Below are 17,550 nucleotides of genomic sequence, written 5' to 3'. Positions count from 1 at the left end.
TCTTCGGGCTGGTCTGGTCTCCCTCGCCTCCCTCTTCTGATGCTGTTGCCGGCCTGGTCCCTCCGTGCTCTCGCTCTTATGTCATCCCGAGTCCAGCACGGAGTGACGGTTTGCACCCCACCCCCAACCTTGGAACTTGGAAACTCTCCCTGCGCAAACAAACAAAGGAACTCACCCAGTCGGGAATTTCTTGCGTGTCTCCCACCGCGCTCCATAGAAAGGGAGAGGCCAGTCGCTGAGACACCCCCCTAAAGCGACCGCAGCAAACGAGTCCACCCGAGTGCGATCAGGCACCGACGTCCCTTCCCTGCCACCCGTGGCACCCCGCTAGCACCCCGGAGAATCGACCGAGGATGGGGGCCGGCAGCAAGCCAAGACCGTGCGCGCGGATCAAGCTCGTTATCGTTATCGCAACACCGGGCGGGGAGGGCAGGCTTGCCGATTCATGTTGAGGGTGGTGAATGATGAGAGGAAGTGGAAGATAAAGGGAAGCGAAGACAGGCCCAGACAAGCAACGAAAAGAAAAGAGAGGTGTGGGGTGACGCGAATGCAGCGAGAGCTGCAGTGACAGGGTTGATGCGAGTCGATGCGTCACATTGCCTGTGTTCGCTGCACCCCAACAGCCTGATCGGGCGGGCGTTTGCAGATCGGTTCGTCGGGGAAGGGACCGGTTCTACGCGCCAGCCGTGCTGATGGTACTTTTGACCTCGTTGCAGGGACAGGACACATGTGACGGGGCAGTGGTTCTGTCTCCATCGGACAGGGCTCATGCAAGGGTGGTTGATAATCGACCGGGGCTGGCTGATCAGGATCACGGGCCACCCCCAGATCTGCCGATACTGTGCGGCGACATGGTCGGGAATGCGATAGCCGAGGGTTATACAACCGTGTGGACCAACGAGGGGACTGCGGCCTGAGGGAGACCGTCAATCATGCCCATGGTCAACGCTGAGGCCGCCCACGGGACATCCCGCGTGCCGGCCCAGGGCTGTAGATCGAGCTCATCCGCCCGGGATTCGACTCCGGGGCCATTGGAGGGAGCGTTGGTTAGGGCTGCTTGAAGAAAAGTTCGGAGGCAGGCGGAGTAGGAGTAGCGCAGGGGGAAGAGGAAAATCGAATCCTCAGATGATCGCAAACAGGATCGAAAGGATGAAGACAGGAGGGGTGGGGGGTGCAAAGACCAGAGAACAGTAAATGTAGCGTGTAAACGTAGCGTGTAGAGAGAGAGAGAAAAGGAAAAGGGGAAAAAACCCCCAAGAAAATCCCGCTTCACTTCTTCCCCCTCTGAACAGGCTACGTGGGTTAATTCGTTCGTGGTGGTTGGTGGGGGCAACAGGGGAAAAAAGAGGACCAGACAGACTAGACAGACGCATGATGAACTGTTCATTTTCCTAGTTCCAAAATTCCTCGTCTAGCCACGTCAGGGTCGTGAGGGGTTGTTACAGACAATGCTGGGCGCGTGGAACAGAGTGTGATAATATTTATTGTACCTACCGTAGGTATACTACGGTAGGTACAAGAATGACAGCAGCCAAACCGCGGTTCCGCCTGGAACCAGGCGACGCTATGTTTATGCTTAACGTGACCATTCCATGGTTGTTCGTTGCGCTGACAGCTTCTTCCCGCTGGCCCTGGCGTCGCCGATCCTGCCGATCGGGTATTTTCTGGGTGTGGGTTTTTTTTTCTCGATTCAGAATGATTTTGATTCTTCAGGATAATTAATATCGATTAATTGGCGTGTATTGTTGGTAAAATTACTAGGTACTCGACTCTGGGTAGGTCCAGGTGCGTACATGTTCATTATTCTCGTCGTCGATTCTCCGGCGCACACAGACCACCACCACCGTCTCGCGATCGAACAGATCACATCCCACCGAGCTCCGGGCTCGTCGGCTCCTGCACGTCGCCCGGACTGGGCAATTGTACTTTTTGACGGGACATGTAAAGCTTGACACCGCTGCTCACTCACTATGATCAATCCGGTGCTTCGGCAGTAAGGTTAGTTAGAGACATAAACGTGATTCTAACAGACTACTAAGTACATAATCCATCCCCGACAGCACTCAATCCTTAATACTTGTATTTGTAGCTTGTCAATCAAAATGTGTGCAAAATAGACTCGGTATAGCTAGGCCAAAAATGTGCCCGGCGGGGGCCCTACATATCTCTTTCACCTCTGAACGGTGACTTGCGCATTTGACATTGGTTTCTAGGCATATGTATGGGGTGTAATATAATCTAGATAGAGCCAATCTGATCGGCATGAGGAGCTTTTGGAAGGCCAGGGAGATGGGAGAAAAGAGCGAGATCGCGAAGGAAAGGAAAAGAAGATGTGATTTGTATTGACTAAGTGTGCTCCAAAGGGGAAAAGCTATCTATGATTATCGGGGACGTTGGCACCTCAGGCACCCACATCATCACATTCATTTATTCGAAAGGATACACAGTCCGGGGCGCTTGCAGCTCGATTATTATTGGGCTACTCCTGTAATTAATGGTTAGATCAGATACCTCATCGTCGAATCAAAGCGCCACAATCCTGTCTGTGAGATAGGTTTGGGTCTGCAGGAGTACCCATTGTGGAAAGTCCTTCCTTTGTACACTCGTTATAGCAAATAGGAAATGCAAATACATGGTAAAATTAGGGATATCCTTATTTAACAGGCTGAACTTCTATAATAAGTCCTGGTTTCCAGTTGCCATTCAGTTGTCCAAAAACTGTAATACTGGAGACTTTCCATGGCCCTCCGAAGTCATCTTTGTGCTGGATGAGCATAAAAGCGGTTCCTTGAACATTAGGCGTTCTAAGCAAAGCATCGAAGGCAGCAGTGTTAGAAGTAGCGTCGAACGTTTTGAACTTGGATTTGTCTGCGTAGTCCCGCCATTCATGGAAATCTTTTGGCTCTCCAAGTGCTTCCCGTAGAATAGCCACCGTGTCGACATTGGTGATAGAACTTTGTAACACGTATTTCAAGTCGGTGATTGGCTTCTTTTTCTGGGCGCATGACTGCTTCCATTGTAGAAACGTAACATCCGACCATTTCTCAAGCTTGATTAAATGTTCGACAGGGTGAGGACTAGTACTGGATCGAAATGCGGGACTCTCAATGACGTCTGCAATAATGAAACCACTTTGAACATTGAAGAGGTTCGCATAGAGGCCATTAGTTGCCTAAGAGGGTGTTAATTCATGCAAAGTTATATTGTGGCTTGGACTTTGAACACTTACATCGTAGGTCACACCTTCTATTGTCACAGTCTTCGATTGTATCCACTCGATTCTGTCGGTGTAGACTTCGGCTGCGGCTAAATTGATCTTCAAATATTCAAAGACGGCCTCCAGGTACTTGGTAACATCTAGGACGTATGGATCACCGAAGTCACCGAAGTCTACGCCACCACAGTCATCAAATCCTGAAGAAAGCCTCTTCTGAACCCAACCCCATTTAGCCAAATCCCCATATTGAGTGAATTCGCTGGTGCTCAGTATTTTTTCCCTCTTTTGAAGCATCCAGCTGTGTCTTGCGGTGCGGCATTCATTGCACAGTACAGTTGTTTGCCTTGGGCTTCAGCATTTTCCCATGTCAATTGTTTGCCATTGTACTGGTCGCGAGGTTCGAGAACAAGGCGCTCGTCTCCAACTCGAGGCTGACCTAGATCAAGCCTCTGATGCTTCGCAAAATAACCAGATGTTACAAATAATGAAAACGCAATTGACACGAGGACAATGGTCTTCATCCACCGATATGAGACAAGGCGATCCATCCGGACCATTCTGGCGGCCATTTCGGTGGTTGGGGCACAAAAAGAAATAGCCAACGCTAGAGATAGAGCGAGGGACCAGCAAGTGAGAAAAGGATTCTAAGCATCACTGAGGCAGGGGCAGTTTAAAAAGATATAAGTAGGGCAAGGATAAAAGTAATAAGTTTGAATAGGTCCAGTATCACAAGAAGCCATCTAGTTAAGAAAAATTCCCACCAAGACTACTTGTGTCGAATAATATGGAGACTCAGGGGCGATAATAAATGATACATGCTAAAATCCTTCCGGGCGTAGTGATCATCCCATGATGCTCTCAAACTAGCTCAGCGACTACCCCGTACTCCGTAACTAGTGGATCTAAACTCACCGTTTCACCTTTTGGGCCGAATCCTTTGGCGTACTGAATCCATCTGCATACGTAACTCCGTGCCCGAAGCTTAGCTTCTTCTTACCACGAAACGCTCTGAGTTTGCCTGCTAGTCGATAGCTTCCTCTCAGAACTACATACGTATGGAACAGGACGCTAGCATGTGTAATCCCTGTCCGATAGAAATGCAGTGAAAACGAGAGCCAATATGGAAGTGGACGTTTGGCACTTGCGTACGGTACGACATCAAATCGGGGCCGGGTTCCGGAAAAGCACGTTGAAAGTGGACCAACCGCACGGGATGGGATGAATTTTTGACACACGACCAGTTGCTCCAGGTTCCATCATTCCTTGTGGATTCTGGTCGCTGCCGGACGTGATTTTTCTTCCCCTTGTACGTCCCATACAATTTGTGATAGCGAACATTGCTGATTCAAGCAATATATATTATAGTAGAAAGCTTAAAAAGAGTTATCTTTCTTAGATTCACCTCATAGAATCGTTAAAAGAGTGGTGAATCACTACACTCAAATTTTCTTAAGATATCTCTAGTTCGTTCATCAAGCATTGTGAGGCTCGCAAGTAATCTATAATCCAGTAGAGTGGTACATTCTATAACCAACACGGTGAACTTCAATACAGCACATCTATAGGTTCTATATTCAGTTTTTCTATATCTTCGTTTTTATGTATCTTGCCAAGCAGCCCAAATACTGTATTTGCGTATATCTGCGCCTAAGTATTCTTAGATAGAGACTCGCAAGTAGTTGATATATTTCTAAAGCTCATCGCTAGCCCCTAAAACCTAGGAGCCAGCGAGGTATTTATATATAGGCACTGCCTGAAATACCAGAAAAAGATCCTGCTCATTGTACGGCTATACACTTAATCAGACAAAGTAGTGAGTGAGTCCCATTGATTATCAGTTACGTAGGACCAACAAGAAATAGAAATAGAAAAACGCCATAGCTCCTCATGCCCTCGCTCCGTGCTGGACCCAAGCAGAAAGACAGCAGAAAGACAGAGACAGAGAATAGAAGAGAAGAGAAGGATAAAAGCATGCCCTCGATGGGTACTAACTAGCGAGTCGGGTTCCTCCACTGTCCAGGCCAGACCAGACATGCTCAGATAGAGGAATTATAGAAGACAGCTAAATCGCCGTGAAAGAAAAATCACCAAAAAGAGAGAACAAAAACAAAAAACGCCATGTGCCATGTACCATTTCAGCGATGCGTTGCGCCGCCCACAATAATCATGTCTCCATTACGACATCCTCATCCACATCGAAGTCGGCGTCGGCCTCTGCATCGGCATCCGCATCTGCATCAGAGTCAATGCCATTCGAGTCTGCCATCTTGCGGTCGGATTTGCCTTCGTGGCGGGGGTGGCGCTGTGCTCGGTAGCTGGGACCATCACTTGAATCTTCTCCACCAAGGCTTTCCGGTTGACGGAGCGAGATAGCCGGGGTGTGTGTTCGGTGGGTTCGCCTTTTGATCCGTTACGAGTTGGAGTCTGGGGAGATCGGGATGTTGGCTTTGAGGGAGTCTGTGACACTTCGTCCTCCTCCTCTTCTTCCATGTCTTCTTCGATGTGACCGTTCGTCTCGGCGGGCTCGTCGTCCGCGTCGTCGGCACCGCTGATATCTTCTAGGGCCTGCCCGTCTGCATCGGATGTGCCGTCCACAAGTTCCTCGGCATTCGAATCCACTACCGCCTCCTCGAGACCTGCCTCTTCTGCTTCGATGCCATTGACTTGCGTAGGAGTCGCTTCGCCCGAGGGCGAGTCCATAAGCAACGCCCTCCGACCACGACGCATACCAGTGCTAGTGGGAGTCCCCATCGGAAGCTGAGAAGCTCGTCGAGGCGTGTTGCGACCGCTTATGCGGTTGGTCGTGGGCGTCATCGAGTGTCGATTCTTTTTGAAACTACCGAAAGGACGGCCGGGTTTTCGTTTTGCAGGCGGTGGGGCCTGGACGGGGGGCCAGAGCTCGAATCGAGAGGGAGGAATGCCATTGGCGGGATTCGAGAGGACTTCTGAGCTGTCGGGCGAGGAAGACTTGTGCAGACCATCTGCCTGGTCGAAGGCAGTTGTTGAAGGAGGCCCTGCGGGCTCTGCGAAACCAGTTCCATTGGTCCCGTTCACCATCGACACAGAGTCACCGTTGATTTCTGTCTCTTCTTCCTCTTCCTCCTCATCGGGATCCTCTCGGGGCGCAACCGTGTGCATAGGCGCACGATCAAACTGTGATTGGTTGCTGCGGCCCATGATGTATGGAGTCCAGAGTAAGGCGTCAGGGTTGAGTGTTACGTAGCCCTTGCTTTCCCAGCCGTCAATGACTTCCTGGAAATACTTGTGGTCGAGACGGAACGCATAGGTTTTGGTGATGGGGTCTCGCACGAGCGCCCGTAAGCCCTCCAATGCGGACACAAGATCATCTGCTGTCATTCCGGTTCGATCAGACAAATCGGCGATGCTGACCGGGCTTTTCAAGTCACGGAGCTGATAAGACAGGATCAGACGCCAGTAATTCCGGTATGACACCAAGCCCATGTCGGAGAGTGGTTTCTCGGGTGATCCATTCTTGCCTTCGATGCGTGTGAGGAGGTATGAGAAGTCGATGAGAAGGTTGCCGTAGCCTTTGCGCTGATGAATGGGAAGGGTGAGAATGCAGGAGACATTATTTGCCGAGCTTGGTCGTTTCTCTTTGCTAAAGTATCCCACAAAGTGGCAGCCTAGGTCGTCGTACTCGGTCATGACATAGAATAGGAAAGGCTCGACATCATAGTACAATGTCTTTGAACCCAAGAAGAGTTTGGCAAGAAGACACAGGTTTTGACAGTAGACGGGGTTCTTCCGTCCGTCAACCTCAAAGATCGAGATTGAACCGTCCCGGTAAATCTCGTCGCCAGGAGGATTCTTGGCAGGACACTTGAGTTTGTGACGCCAGGCAACATAGTCCGAGTTCATATACTTCAGACAAAATTCGCAGATATAGAGCACACGATTGCGGCTGTACTCTTCCGGGTAAGGTGCGGCGTACCAAGTCTCGATCTCAAAGCCACCAAAGTTGATGTACTTGATCTTCGAGGGAGGACCCGATACTTTCGCCGATGCGGTTGGAGTGGCCTCGCCATTCAGCTCAGCCTCTCGGACTTTCCGCTGCCATTCTTCTTCGGCCTTTTGGCGAGCGATCTCGAATCGTTCACGGTCAAGTTGTGTCGGAAGGGTCTTGGAGGTGTCCTGTTCAGCCTCGGATAGAATGCCGCCATATGGCTTGGACTTGGAATCGTCGATTTCCCGATCGTGGAACGGGGTGAACACGGGGGCGTAAGGTGTGGGGGGAATGGCAGCAAAGTGGGCTTGGGATCCAATAACGGGAGGCGGCTTGGGATTTTTCTTCTTTTTCCGTAGTGGTCGACTGGGGGCACTCAAGACCTTCGACACCTTGTTGTGGTCGAGTCGAAATCCAACCACTAACTTCCCGATCTGTTGAGACACCACACGGAAGGTCTCTCGATCGGCGCCACGAGTGCGCCGGGAACGTACCGGGCGGATTGCTGCAGGGGAGAGTGTGTCGGCGTCGGCGTCGGCGATCTCCTCTCCCTCTGCCAAGACTGGGTCCAGCAGGTCGGGATGATCAGCTCGAAGCGAACTTTGTCGCCGTCTTTTGCGGAGCACGGGAGCATGCTCCTCCTCCACTTCCAAGGATGAAGCTTTCCTCTTTCGCAACGACCGTGAGCTGTTGAGTAAACCATCATTGACATCTGGAGCGTCAAAGATAGAGTGAAACCCTGGGCCTTTGGCTCCACTGTGTGCAGGCAAGAGCTCCTTTGGCAAACTGGGAGCTTTGTGTTGTGTCACCACAGGATCGGGTTCCAGTTTGTTGTAAACACAAGTGGGACATTTCCAGGGATCTGCATCTTAGCGTCTTAGTGGAAGCTACCTTTTACCAAAACAGTTTCACTTTTCACGTACCTTCTTTGTCATGGAATGCATCTTGCTCGCGGGCGCATTGCCGATGGGCTGTTGGGACGCCGAGTTAGTCAAAGCCATAGACAGCAAGCTTTCGCTCCAGAAGGGCACAACTTACAGTGGTCGCCACAAACAGCGCAAGTCAGATATTCCTCATAATCCTCACTGGGATCGTGTTCCTCGTCTTGGTTACAAAATCTGGAAAAAAATGGTCAGCATCGCGCACAATGTCTTTTTTCTCTTCCCACGTACATGCAATTCGCGCGGCTGCGCGTATCTCCATCCGCCTCATCGCGGTCGTTGCTTTCAGCATCCCAGTCTTCCTCGACATCTGACTCCTGATCGCTCGGGTCCGAGTTGGATCCATGGTCACTCCGGTCTTCAAACGCGGGATCGGCATCTGCCTCCGCATCCGCATCCTCACTGTGGTACGATGTGTCCTCATCACGGATTTTCACCGCACCAACCACGTCGGAGTCGGCATTTTCGACGGACGATGCCGACTCTTTGGTTTCGCCGCCCACCTCATCATCCCCGTTTTCCTCCGCGACCTCTCCGGTATAGGCTCGGTGGACCGCATCCTGCAACTGCTGGTCCATCTGATACAGATCTGTCTCCTCCTCACCCTCGGCATCCTGGTCGCTGTAGATGGGGTCAAGTTTGCCCGGATCGTCATCCGCCGGCGGCACGGTCGCCGCCATCGTGGATGTCACCACAGTCGCCAGGGTGTTCAAGAACACTGCTCCCACTGTGTGTATGTGCGTTTCTTTTGCTGCTTCAAGAAGGGGGCAAAACTTGACGGTTACAGAGGCACCCCGCTCACGTCGGCGGTGATGCGGAGGCACATCGGGGAGGCAAACAGGCGTCAGGGGAAGGAACGGGTGTTGTACCCCAGTCGTCGGGAAGTAAAGCGGGTGCTGAATTGAGAGTTCGATGCCCACGGCGCAACTTGGTCGCTGAGCAGGACGCACAGGTGTTAGTCAGAAGGAGGGTGGCTCGAGCATTGGCGAACGCGTATCCTGAGGAACGGGATACTCACCACAACAGCCAGCAGAGGGGCCGAAAGAGATAACGCAGGACAAGACGCGTCGCAGGACAAACGCAATGGTGGTCTTCTGGCAATCGAATCCGCATCGGCGCCCCTTGGGACCTGGTGGTCGTCGCCCAGATTGCTGACTCAGCCTCCGGGCGCTAGGCCCTTTTCGGCTGGCCAGTCACCTGCCGCAATTCCCTCCTTCCATTCATTATTCATTGCTTTGGACGACCTGACCAGGACCTGCCACTCTTCTTCGGCCATTGACCTCTCCCCCTTTCCTCTTCTGCAATCACACAAGATGGGTGTTCCCTTCGAGGCTCTGCTCCCGTACGGGATCATCGTCGGTGTAAGTGTCGTCCACCAGTTCTCCCCCCACGAGCCACTGCTCACTCACCATCCCCCTCGCAGATGTTCACCGCTACCGGCGTTGGCCTCCACTTCGTCAAGCGCTTCGCCAACGATGGCAAGAAGGCCCGCTGGAACCGGGACCTGTGGGATCGGGTAAGTCTCCCCCTCTTGGCTGCGGTCGGCAACGAGTGAACGTGTTGGCTAACCTTTGTACAGCAAAGTAAGTGGCGGCCTATTTCGACGGACTATTGGACTCAATTCGAGATACTAACCATGCGACCACCCGATTAACAGTGATGGAACGAGACCTGCGAATCACGGGAAGCCTTCGAGGCCAGAGCAGCAATCACCAAGCACCCAAGGGCTTCGAAGTCAGCCACCCGTGGAAGGTACGAAAGACATTTGTGGATCTCGGGGGTGGCAGCAATGCTGACGATATACCAGGTCGAGAAGCGGATCTACTAGGTCAAGAATCGCAACGTTGTTTTTTTCCTGTTTTCGCCTGCCTTGTGTCCTTCTTACCTACTATACATATCCACCGCAACTGCTTTAGAAACGAAACGCCGGCTGTACCATACCATGTTCACACCGTCCTTGTTCCCCGTAATCCCTATTTAATCTCCGAGGTCAACCCTCGGATCCCTCGGACCTCATTATCCCGCAGATGCATATCAAAGTACTTCGCCAGGGCCTCAACCCGATCCTGTTCCGAGTGCAGCACCTTCAAAATCTCCGTCTGCCCACGCACCCTACGCTTGACTTCCTTGTCCACCACCATATACTGTCCGATAATCTCCGTGCCACTCTGATCCAGAATCATGCGAATGCAGACAAACACTTGCGTGAACCAGCTCGTGCGCGTCTGGCTGACAGAGAAGTTCATCACCCGGAAATCCTGCGGCAGGAACTCGACGTCCGCGAAGCAGATGTTGGGAATCCAGTTGCTGTCGACGTTGTGTCTTGTCTGGTAGATCCAGACTTTTTGGTCCTTGTCCATGAATTCGGAGAGACTGTCTCGCACCAACCGCATCTCAGATGGTGCGACGCATGTAGCTGTTGCGCCTTCTCGTAGAGGCAATGGAGCTGTGGCACAGTTGTTCCCGAACCCGACATCAACCTGTCCATAGATATACATATCAGCATACGGAGAATCCCTGTCCGAGGCGGAAAGAAAACTCACCATGTACTTCTCTCCATTAATGACCACAATCAAGATCATATGTCCGCTTCCAACAGCTAGTTAGTACCCCATTCAATGCATTCAAGGACAACCTACAGCGACAAATACAACCCATCATCCACCCCTCTAGACGAAGCCGCAGCATGACTCACCCGTCCCCCAGTCGCATACACATGGTATCCCAGGGAGCGGAGGACAACAAAAAAGAGTCCCGAGGTCTCCATGCAATACCCATCCAGTCGCCGCTCCACCATCTTCTCGTAGAGACTGTGGGGATCCAATGAGATGGTGTGGTGCTGCGAATAGTGCAGCCCGGAGTTGCCCCAAGGAATAGCAGCGAGATGGCATCTCTGTAGGTGTGCTAGGGTGTGGAGGGGCTTAGCCTTGATGCCTCCTCGGACTTGTTGTAGCCGATTGCCCTGTATTTCTGTTGGTGCTGCGCGTGGGTATTCGATGCGTTGAAGGTATGACTCCAGCTGGTCGTCGGTGTATGTAGGATGTTGGATGGTCATTTTGTGTATATTGGCAGGAGCAGAGGCTATAGTTAAGACCGACTGTCTATCGCAGGTGTATGTATAATATCTGGTGAATGTATAAGAAGCCAGAGATCAATCGGGTAGAAAGTGCGAGTGCGTACCTATCATCTAATTTATACGGTGCCTGTTTCCCAAGAAAAGCTGGGCAAATGTGATGTCTTATTGCAGAAAAGATTCAACGATAGAGCCCTGTCGCAGCTAAATCTCCAAATTAGATGCGACGGCTGTGGTAAGACAAGTGATATGCGCACGCAGTGCGATATTATTATTATTCCCGGAACAATTCCTTTCTCACCATCGCGATTACCAATACGCCTCCTCCTCCCCCCCACATCGAAGAGTGGATAACTAATGCCCCGCGACTTGGGCTGTTGCTTCAGGTTCCTAGGAATGAGAGGGAGATATGCAGAGAGTGGAATAGGAAATAGCTTGTTTTTCTATATAGAAAAGAAAAAATAATATGATTTTCCGTGGCCATACGCGCCACTATCTACTTCACAGATATTGTATTCTGCAGAGGCTCGGGCCCAAGTGGATCATCATCCTCGGCTATTCACCACAAGGATTGCGATGATGAAACGGCACCCTGCACCCAGTCTACAGGGTCCAGATGAGAAACGACTACATATATGCATTCTTTGAAGTATTCGACATATAATGAACCCGATGGTCCAATTGGATCGATCTGACACTCTAACTACGATACATTGCCGATGATGTATTCCGATCGTCGGACATGTGTTGAAGATCAGCGACGTTCTCGCTTTAAACAGCGCCTGCCGAACCCAACGATGGGGAATGTCGTCATGCTCTCCTAGGTCCCTATCTGCTACACCCGTCGATTGTTCTTGTTCCCCGCTACGAACGACCATGCCGAGTTTGAACGAGGTCCTTCAGACGTTGGTGGAGAACTACTCGGCTTGTGATGTATGCCTGGCATCTACGAATATGAATAGAACAAGCACATTGACTGATCTGCGGGGGTGTCAGATGCTCTGCTCAAGATTCAACATGTCCCTGAGGGCGGAACAGCGCGAGCGGGATACTTGGCTGATCTGGGTGCTTTCTCTCCCCCCCCTCTCTTTGTTTCTCTCAAGAAAACACACCACTCATATAGATACCATTCAGTCCCCTTCTCCCCGTTAGTCGGCCGCAACACAACAGTCCCCAAGATCGCTGCGCCAGCAACAACCTTCAAGTTCGTCGCAAAGGCCTCAACCGTCCCCCCGTTAACAATCGCAACAAACGAAAACCACGGCTTCCCGCCAGGAAAGCACTGGGTCGACTATGCAGGCGACTACGAAGCAGCCCATTCACCGGGATCAGGCTCCATCATAGTCATCGAGCAGCCCGAGGGCCAGCACTGTGCCGTCACCGGTGGGATCATGGCGACGCGGATGAAGGTGCTTGGGATCAAGGCTGCCGTTGTTGGGGGAAGGGTGAGAGATTTGAAAGAGTTGTCAGGGACGGGGTTGCCGGTTTGTTTTGTTTTCTATATCAACCCCGCAATTATATTATGATGAAAGCAAGTGCTGATTTGGTTTGGGGTTATAACTAGGTCTGGGCTCGTGGTACTTCGACTGTTGGCACGAATGCAGAGGCCAAGCCTGCTGCTCGCAATGTGCCTGTTTCCATTGGAGGTGTCACTGTTTCTCCGGTGGGTATTCCACACTCGACTTGGGCTCCTTGAAACGAATTATTAATGTTGACATGTTGTGATAGGGAGATATTGTCTTTTGTGACCCCTTGGAAGGCGTCGTTGTTATTCCCCGCGAGCTGCTTGGTCCGGTCATGGAGATTATGCCGAGGCTGACTCGCATGGATGACAAGGCCAGGGAGGCCGTTGCGCAGGGAATGAGTGTTACCGAAGCCTTCACGACTTTCCGGTCACCATTATAGTGCCCGGATATGATGATTCTTGTATCTTTTTCTTGTATCTATTTACGATTGAACATGTCGTTAAGTAAACGTGAGCAGAGGATATCCAATAGTATATGGTATTCTTATTCAATACACTCAAGAATCTGTGGACATGAGATAAAACAAAAGAAACAAAGTCATATCGCTGTGCAATGTACAATTAGGTTTTGGGGACCCTTAATTTACTCGGCAACCCAGACGGCGGCCATACCCATGCCGGTACCGACACACATGCTGGTCACGCCGATCTTCTTGCTCGTCCGGCTGAGCTCGGTCAGAAGCGTGCTCACCTGCCGGGAACCAGTGCAGCCAAGCGGGTGCCCGAAGGCAATGGCTCCGCCCTTGGGGTTGATCTTCTCCTGGGGTAGGCCGAGCTCGTTTGCACACCACACACACTGCGACGCAAAGGCCTCGTTGATCTCGTAGATATCGACATCCTCCTTAGTGATGCCGGCCTTCTCCAGGGCGATGGGGATAGCCGCCCAAGGACCAACACCCATAAGTAGGGGCTTGACGCCCACGACGCTCGCAGCGACGTACTTGCCAATGATCTTCTGGCCCAGGCGTTCGGCGGTGGACCGCTTCATGAGCAGGACGGCGGCGGCACCGTCGGAGATCTGGGAGGCGTTACCGGCGTGGATGGAGCCATCCTTGGCGAACGCAGGGCGGATCTTGCCCAGCGACTCGGCAGTGATACCCTCGCGGATACCGTCGTCGGCCTTGACGGTGATGGTCTTCTCCTCACCGGACTTGGGGTCGGTCCACTTGACCTCGAGCGGGGCAATCTCCTCGTTGAAAAGGCCGGCCTTCTGGGCCTTGACGGCCTTCTGGTACGAAGCCGCCGCAAAAGCGTCCTGCGATGCACGGGTGATGTTGCGGTCCTTGGCCATGTTCTCTGACAAGACACCCATAGGCACCTTGCAGTTGGCAGCCTCCATGTGGTTCTCGAGCAGGTCCGAGAACTCGGTCACGGCGCCCGGCCCATACTGAGAGGACATGCTCTCAACTCCGGCACCGATGCCGACATCGATCATGCCGGACTTTAGGGCATTGGCAATATCTACAATTGCCTGTAGGCCGCTGGAGCACTGGCGGTTCAGACTCTTCACGGCAGTAGTCTCGGGGAAACCAGCCACGAGAGCAGCGGCGCGGAACTCGGTCGCGCCACCACCGGGAGCGAGGACGGAGCCAACGGCAACATCGTCGACGGCCTTGGGATCGATGCCACTCTTGTCGATGACAGCCTTGAAGACACCGGCCAGCAGGTCGGCGGCGGCGGTGTCCTTGAAGCCACCCTTGCCACCCTTGGTGAGGGCAGTGCGGAGGGCGCAGGTCACGACGATATCATCGGGGTGCTTCTCGGTGAGGGCGGCCGCTCCCTTCTTGCCACCGAAGTGGGAGGAAACCTGGTTGAGACGCTGTTGGGCTGATGATGACCGACGAGTTAGTTCCAAACAGTCGTACTGTCTGTTCAGATTGACGTACCTGAAGACATGACGTCAAGTATCGTAGGATAGTTTATTGGGGTCTCGTGGAGGTGAAGAATCAAAATCGACACAAGGGGGGTAGTGAGAGGAGCAAAGATACACGTCCGGGGAGGTGTCTCTTATAAAATAGTAATCATGGACCGTGGACCCGGTGGTATTTCCCTTTCGATGCTGCTGTTGCGACTGTGAAAATGCCGAGGTCCCCGCATCATCGTTGGTCCGGTGCCCGCGTCACGGGATCCCCGGGAGAGCACATGCGCGGCATGTGAAAGTCGTAGGGTGTGAACAATGACATCAACAAGGATTCAAGTAAAGAGTCGTTGAGAGAAATTCAATGGACAGTATCACTAATAATAGACAGTTTTGTATTTCAATGACTCGCATTATTCGCATATCTGGGGGAACGATTTTTGATTAAATTATGCAGGAAATATAGCTAAACCGTACTGAGTTTCTCGAGAAGATGGAGAAGACTACAAAAGAATAACATCCATCTAGAAAGGAATTCACAAAGTCAGTAAGTTACATAAAAGAATGCGAAGGGTGTTATTTATAGATTCAACCACTAGCTCTAATGCGGGACCACTGGTCTCTCGGGGGATCGGGAACCATTTTTCTCTGTGTATACTACTGCAGGAATGCCGTGCCAAAATGCTATAGGATAGTAATGGATTAATCCAAACTGATTTTAGCCCTACTGGTCTGATCGAACTGAATGGAGATCTATGTGTAGGCATGCTTTCATATGCTCTGACCAATGAACACTGATATACCTCTCCACGCTGACCGCTAGCCTACGCTAGAGCAGATAGCCAAAATTGATCTACAGAAAATCCAATTCACCAATTTGAGATCTTTTGTATCATTTTTAGCTGACCCGAACCCTCCTGGTTGACCATCGGTCTTAATGTAGATATCTGCTACCGGCCGGATGTATACAACAACAAAGAGCAGCTGTATCACGCACTGCTTTACTTGATCTCCTATGGATCTTGATTTGATGAAGCTGCAGGCTCATGCGCATTCATGGACGCCTCCTACTTTGTGTAAAAAGAAAAGCAGCATCTATCACAAACTTTAAAGATCCTGGACGACTTCAAGGCCATTGAAACGGGAGGAGTCTCTGAACCATAGATTGAGACAATGAGAACACAGGCGTCTACTAAGATTTTGAGTCAATTGAAAGCCATGGAGCCATTCTGGATGTAAATGAGTATCGTGAGATTTTCTATCAAAGGAGCTCGTCTAAAGTAACTATATTCATGTAATGTTCACCTGATTGTAAAACCACCATCAACTCTGATGTCTGCTCCGTTGATCATACCGCTTGAATCCTATGAGGCTAGTTAGTATGGACAAAACAAATTGTTTCGGACTACAATTGGACACTTACCTGACAAAGGAAGACAACCGCATCGGCGACTTCTTCCGGCAAAGCAAATTTGCCAGTCGGTATTGTTTTCAAAAACGCCTCTCGCACGGATTCTTCTCCCCAGGCCTTCTTTCCTAGAGCCGTCCACGCAACAGTGGGGGACACGGTGTTAGAGGTGATTCCTCGGCTTGCCCACTCAGAGGCCATGCTGCGGGTCAGACCCATAAGCCCTGCCTTTGAAGCACAGTACGCGCCATGCTGGTGAAGCGCAGCATGGGCTGCTTGGGATGAGATACTGACAATCCGGCCTGGAGGTGGAGGGCTGGTTGAAGACTCGGCAACCTTGGATGCCGCAAAATAGAGCCGCGCAAAGGCTTGGGAGCAGAGCATCGGGCCGAGGATGTTGGTGTTAAGATGCTTGACCGTCTCCTCGGGAGGCGTTAATTCCATGTCGCTCAAGGAGACATATCCAGCGGTATTGATAAGAATGCTGGGAAAGGCTCTCTCGGCCAAGGACGAAGATGATGGGACGACCATATCCTTCTCTAAATTGGTGAATGCCGACTGGACGGATTCTGGAGAAGTGATATCGCATTCATACGTGCGGATATCGTCTTTGGTGGCTATTTCACCGTAGGTAGATCCGAGGACCTGGTCTCGGCGTGCAGCTTCAAAAGGTGCATAGAGAATGGCAAGCCGAGTTCCTTGATCCCTTAGTTTCTTGCCTATGCTCGTTCCAAGGCCGCCCAATCCTCCTGGAAGAATTGCAAGCCTGCGAGCGAGTGCCATCTTCTCTTGTTAGGGTGCAATTGTCGACCCCGCTGGCATAACGAGCAAATCTGGGCATGGAAAAAAGACATTTAAGGGAAAGCTGGCTAATGAGGGGCTTATACTCGGGGTAATGATCGGCATATTCCCCAAAACAGTTGAGCCAGTGACGTCATCTCTAGTGCCTTTATCGAGCAACTAAATAGACCAGTCTACGTTTCTAGAGTGGAATATATATAAATCATGTACGATATTTGGTGTAAGGCTTGGTAATATGAGCCACTGTGACAATCCTTCCATTTCGTGGTAGCCGTCGATCTTCCGGGCAAATGCTCGGCATCGAAGTAAGCCTTGACCAACTGCTTAGACGCTCTCAATCCGCTCATCCTTGGTCTCGACCTTTTCGGTGTCGTCAATCTGTGCCAAAATGTCTGCCTGGAATGGCATCTTCCGTGCCACAGCCACAGTATCAAACACGGACTTGGACTGAACAAAGATGTCGTCAATTTCCTCGAGCGTGCGACCTTTGGTCTCGGGGCAGAAAAGATAGAAAGCAACACAGGCAAAAGCGCTAATGCAAGCGTAGATAATATAGTACCGCCACTGGATCGTGTTAAATCCAATTGGTGTCACCTCTGCGATGAGAAAGTTGAAGAGCCAATTTGCCGACGCCGACATAGCGGTGACCTTTGCACGAGTGCGCAACGGCGCGATCTCAGCCGAATATGAGAACGGGACAAGGAACAGTCCGATCGGGAAGCAGAACAGTGCAAGAAAATAGAACAGAAGAGACGCGCCGGCG

At 51.4% G+C, this 17,550-nt stretch overlaps 7 protein-coding genes across 7 annotated transcripts; 2 read left to right on the top strand and 5 right to left on the bottom strand.

The window, feature by feature from the left end:
- Positions 1-2,653: 2,653 nt before the first annotated feature.
- On the bottom strand, positions 2,654-3,511 carry N7510_008419 (uncharacterized protein; the record flags this gene model as incomplete). The annotated part of the gene is made up of 2 exons (XM_056980344.1): positions 2,654-3,172; positions 3,230-3,511. The coding sequence occupies 2 exons, from the start codon at positions 3,509-3,511 to the stop codon at positions 2,654-2,656; spliced, it is 801 nt and encodes a 266-aa protein (XP_056830553.1).
- A 1,881-nt stretch (positions 3,512-5,392) lies between these two features.
- N7510_008418 (uncharacterized protein) lies at positions 5,393-8,802 on the bottom strand (the record flags this gene model as incomplete). Its single annotated transcript, XM_056980343.1, has 4 exons — positions 5,393-8,043; positions 8,105-8,152; positions 8,220-8,299; positions 8,354-8,802. The coding sequence occupies 4 exons, from the start codon at positions 8,800-8,802 to the stop codon at positions 5,393-5,395; spliced, it is 3,228 nt and encodes a 1,075-aa protein (XP_056830552.1).
- Positions 8,803-9,435: 633 nt separating this feature from the next.
- N7510_008417 (NADH dehydrogenase [ubiquinone] 1 alpha subcomplex subunit 1) lies at positions 9,436-9,949 on the top strand (the record flags this gene model as incomplete). Its single annotated transcript, XM_056980342.1, has 4 exons — positions 9,436-9,483; positions 9,546-9,662; positions 9,702-9,705; positions 9,750-9,949. Coding segments are annotated over 4 exons (369 nt in total), but the record flags the coding sequence as incomplete, so codon positions are not given.
- A 146-nt stretch (positions 9,950-10,095) lies between these two features.
- On the bottom strand, positions 10,096-11,177 carry N7510_008416 (arylamine N-acetyltransferase family protein; the record flags this gene model as incomplete). The annotated part of the gene is made up of 2 exons (XM_056980341.1): positions 10,096-10,711; positions 10,762-11,177. 2 exons carry the CDS (start codon positions 11,175-11,177, stop codon positions 10,096-10,098), a joined length of 1,032 nt encoding a protein of 343 aa, XP_056830550.1.
- An 894-nt stretch (positions 11,178-12,071) lies between these two features.
- N7510_008415 (RraA family protein) lies at positions 12,072-13,100 on the top strand (the record flags this gene model as incomplete). Its single annotated transcript, XM_056980340.1, has 4 exons — positions 12,072-12,128; positions 12,206-12,679; positions 12,760-12,858; positions 12,924-13,100. 4 exons carry the CDS (start codon positions 12,072-12,074, stop codon positions 13,098-13,100), a joined length of 807 nt encoding a protein of 268 aa, XP_056830549.1.
- Positions 13,101-13,303: 203 nt separating this feature from the next.
- N7510_008414 (3-ketoacyl-coA thiolase peroxisomal A precursor) lies at positions 13,304-14,616 on the bottom strand (the record flags this gene model as incomplete). The annotated part of the gene is made up of 2 exons (XM_056980339.1): positions 13,304-14,547; positions 14,607-14,616. The coding sequence occupies 2 exons, from the start codon at positions 14,614-14,616 to the stop codon at positions 13,304-13,306; spliced, it is 1,254 nt and encodes a 417-aa protein (XP_056830548.1).
- Positions 14,617-15,879: 1,263 nt separating this feature from the next.
- On the bottom strand, positions 15,880-16,769 carry N7510_008413 (putative short-chain dehydrogenase/reductase; the record flags this gene model as incomplete). Its single annotated transcript, XM_056980338.1, has 2 exons — positions 15,880-15,942; positions 16,002-16,769. The coding sequence occupies 2 exons, from the start codon at positions 16,767-16,769 to the stop codon at positions 15,880-15,882; spliced, it is 831 nt and encodes a 276-aa protein (XP_056830547.1).
- Between the last annotated feature and the right edge of the window lie 781 nt (positions 16,770-17,550).

The sequence above is a fragment of the Penicillium lagena genome (assembly GCF_028827675.1).
Source record: "Penicillium lagena strain IBT 129212 chromosome Unknown utg000006l_segment0_segment0, whole genome shotgun sequence".
Lineage (NCBI taxonomy): Eukaryota > Fungi > Ascomycota > Eurotiomycetes > Eurotiales > Aspergillaceae > Penicillium > Penicillium lagena.
This window is presented reverse-complemented; position numbering and strand designations above follow the sequence as displayed.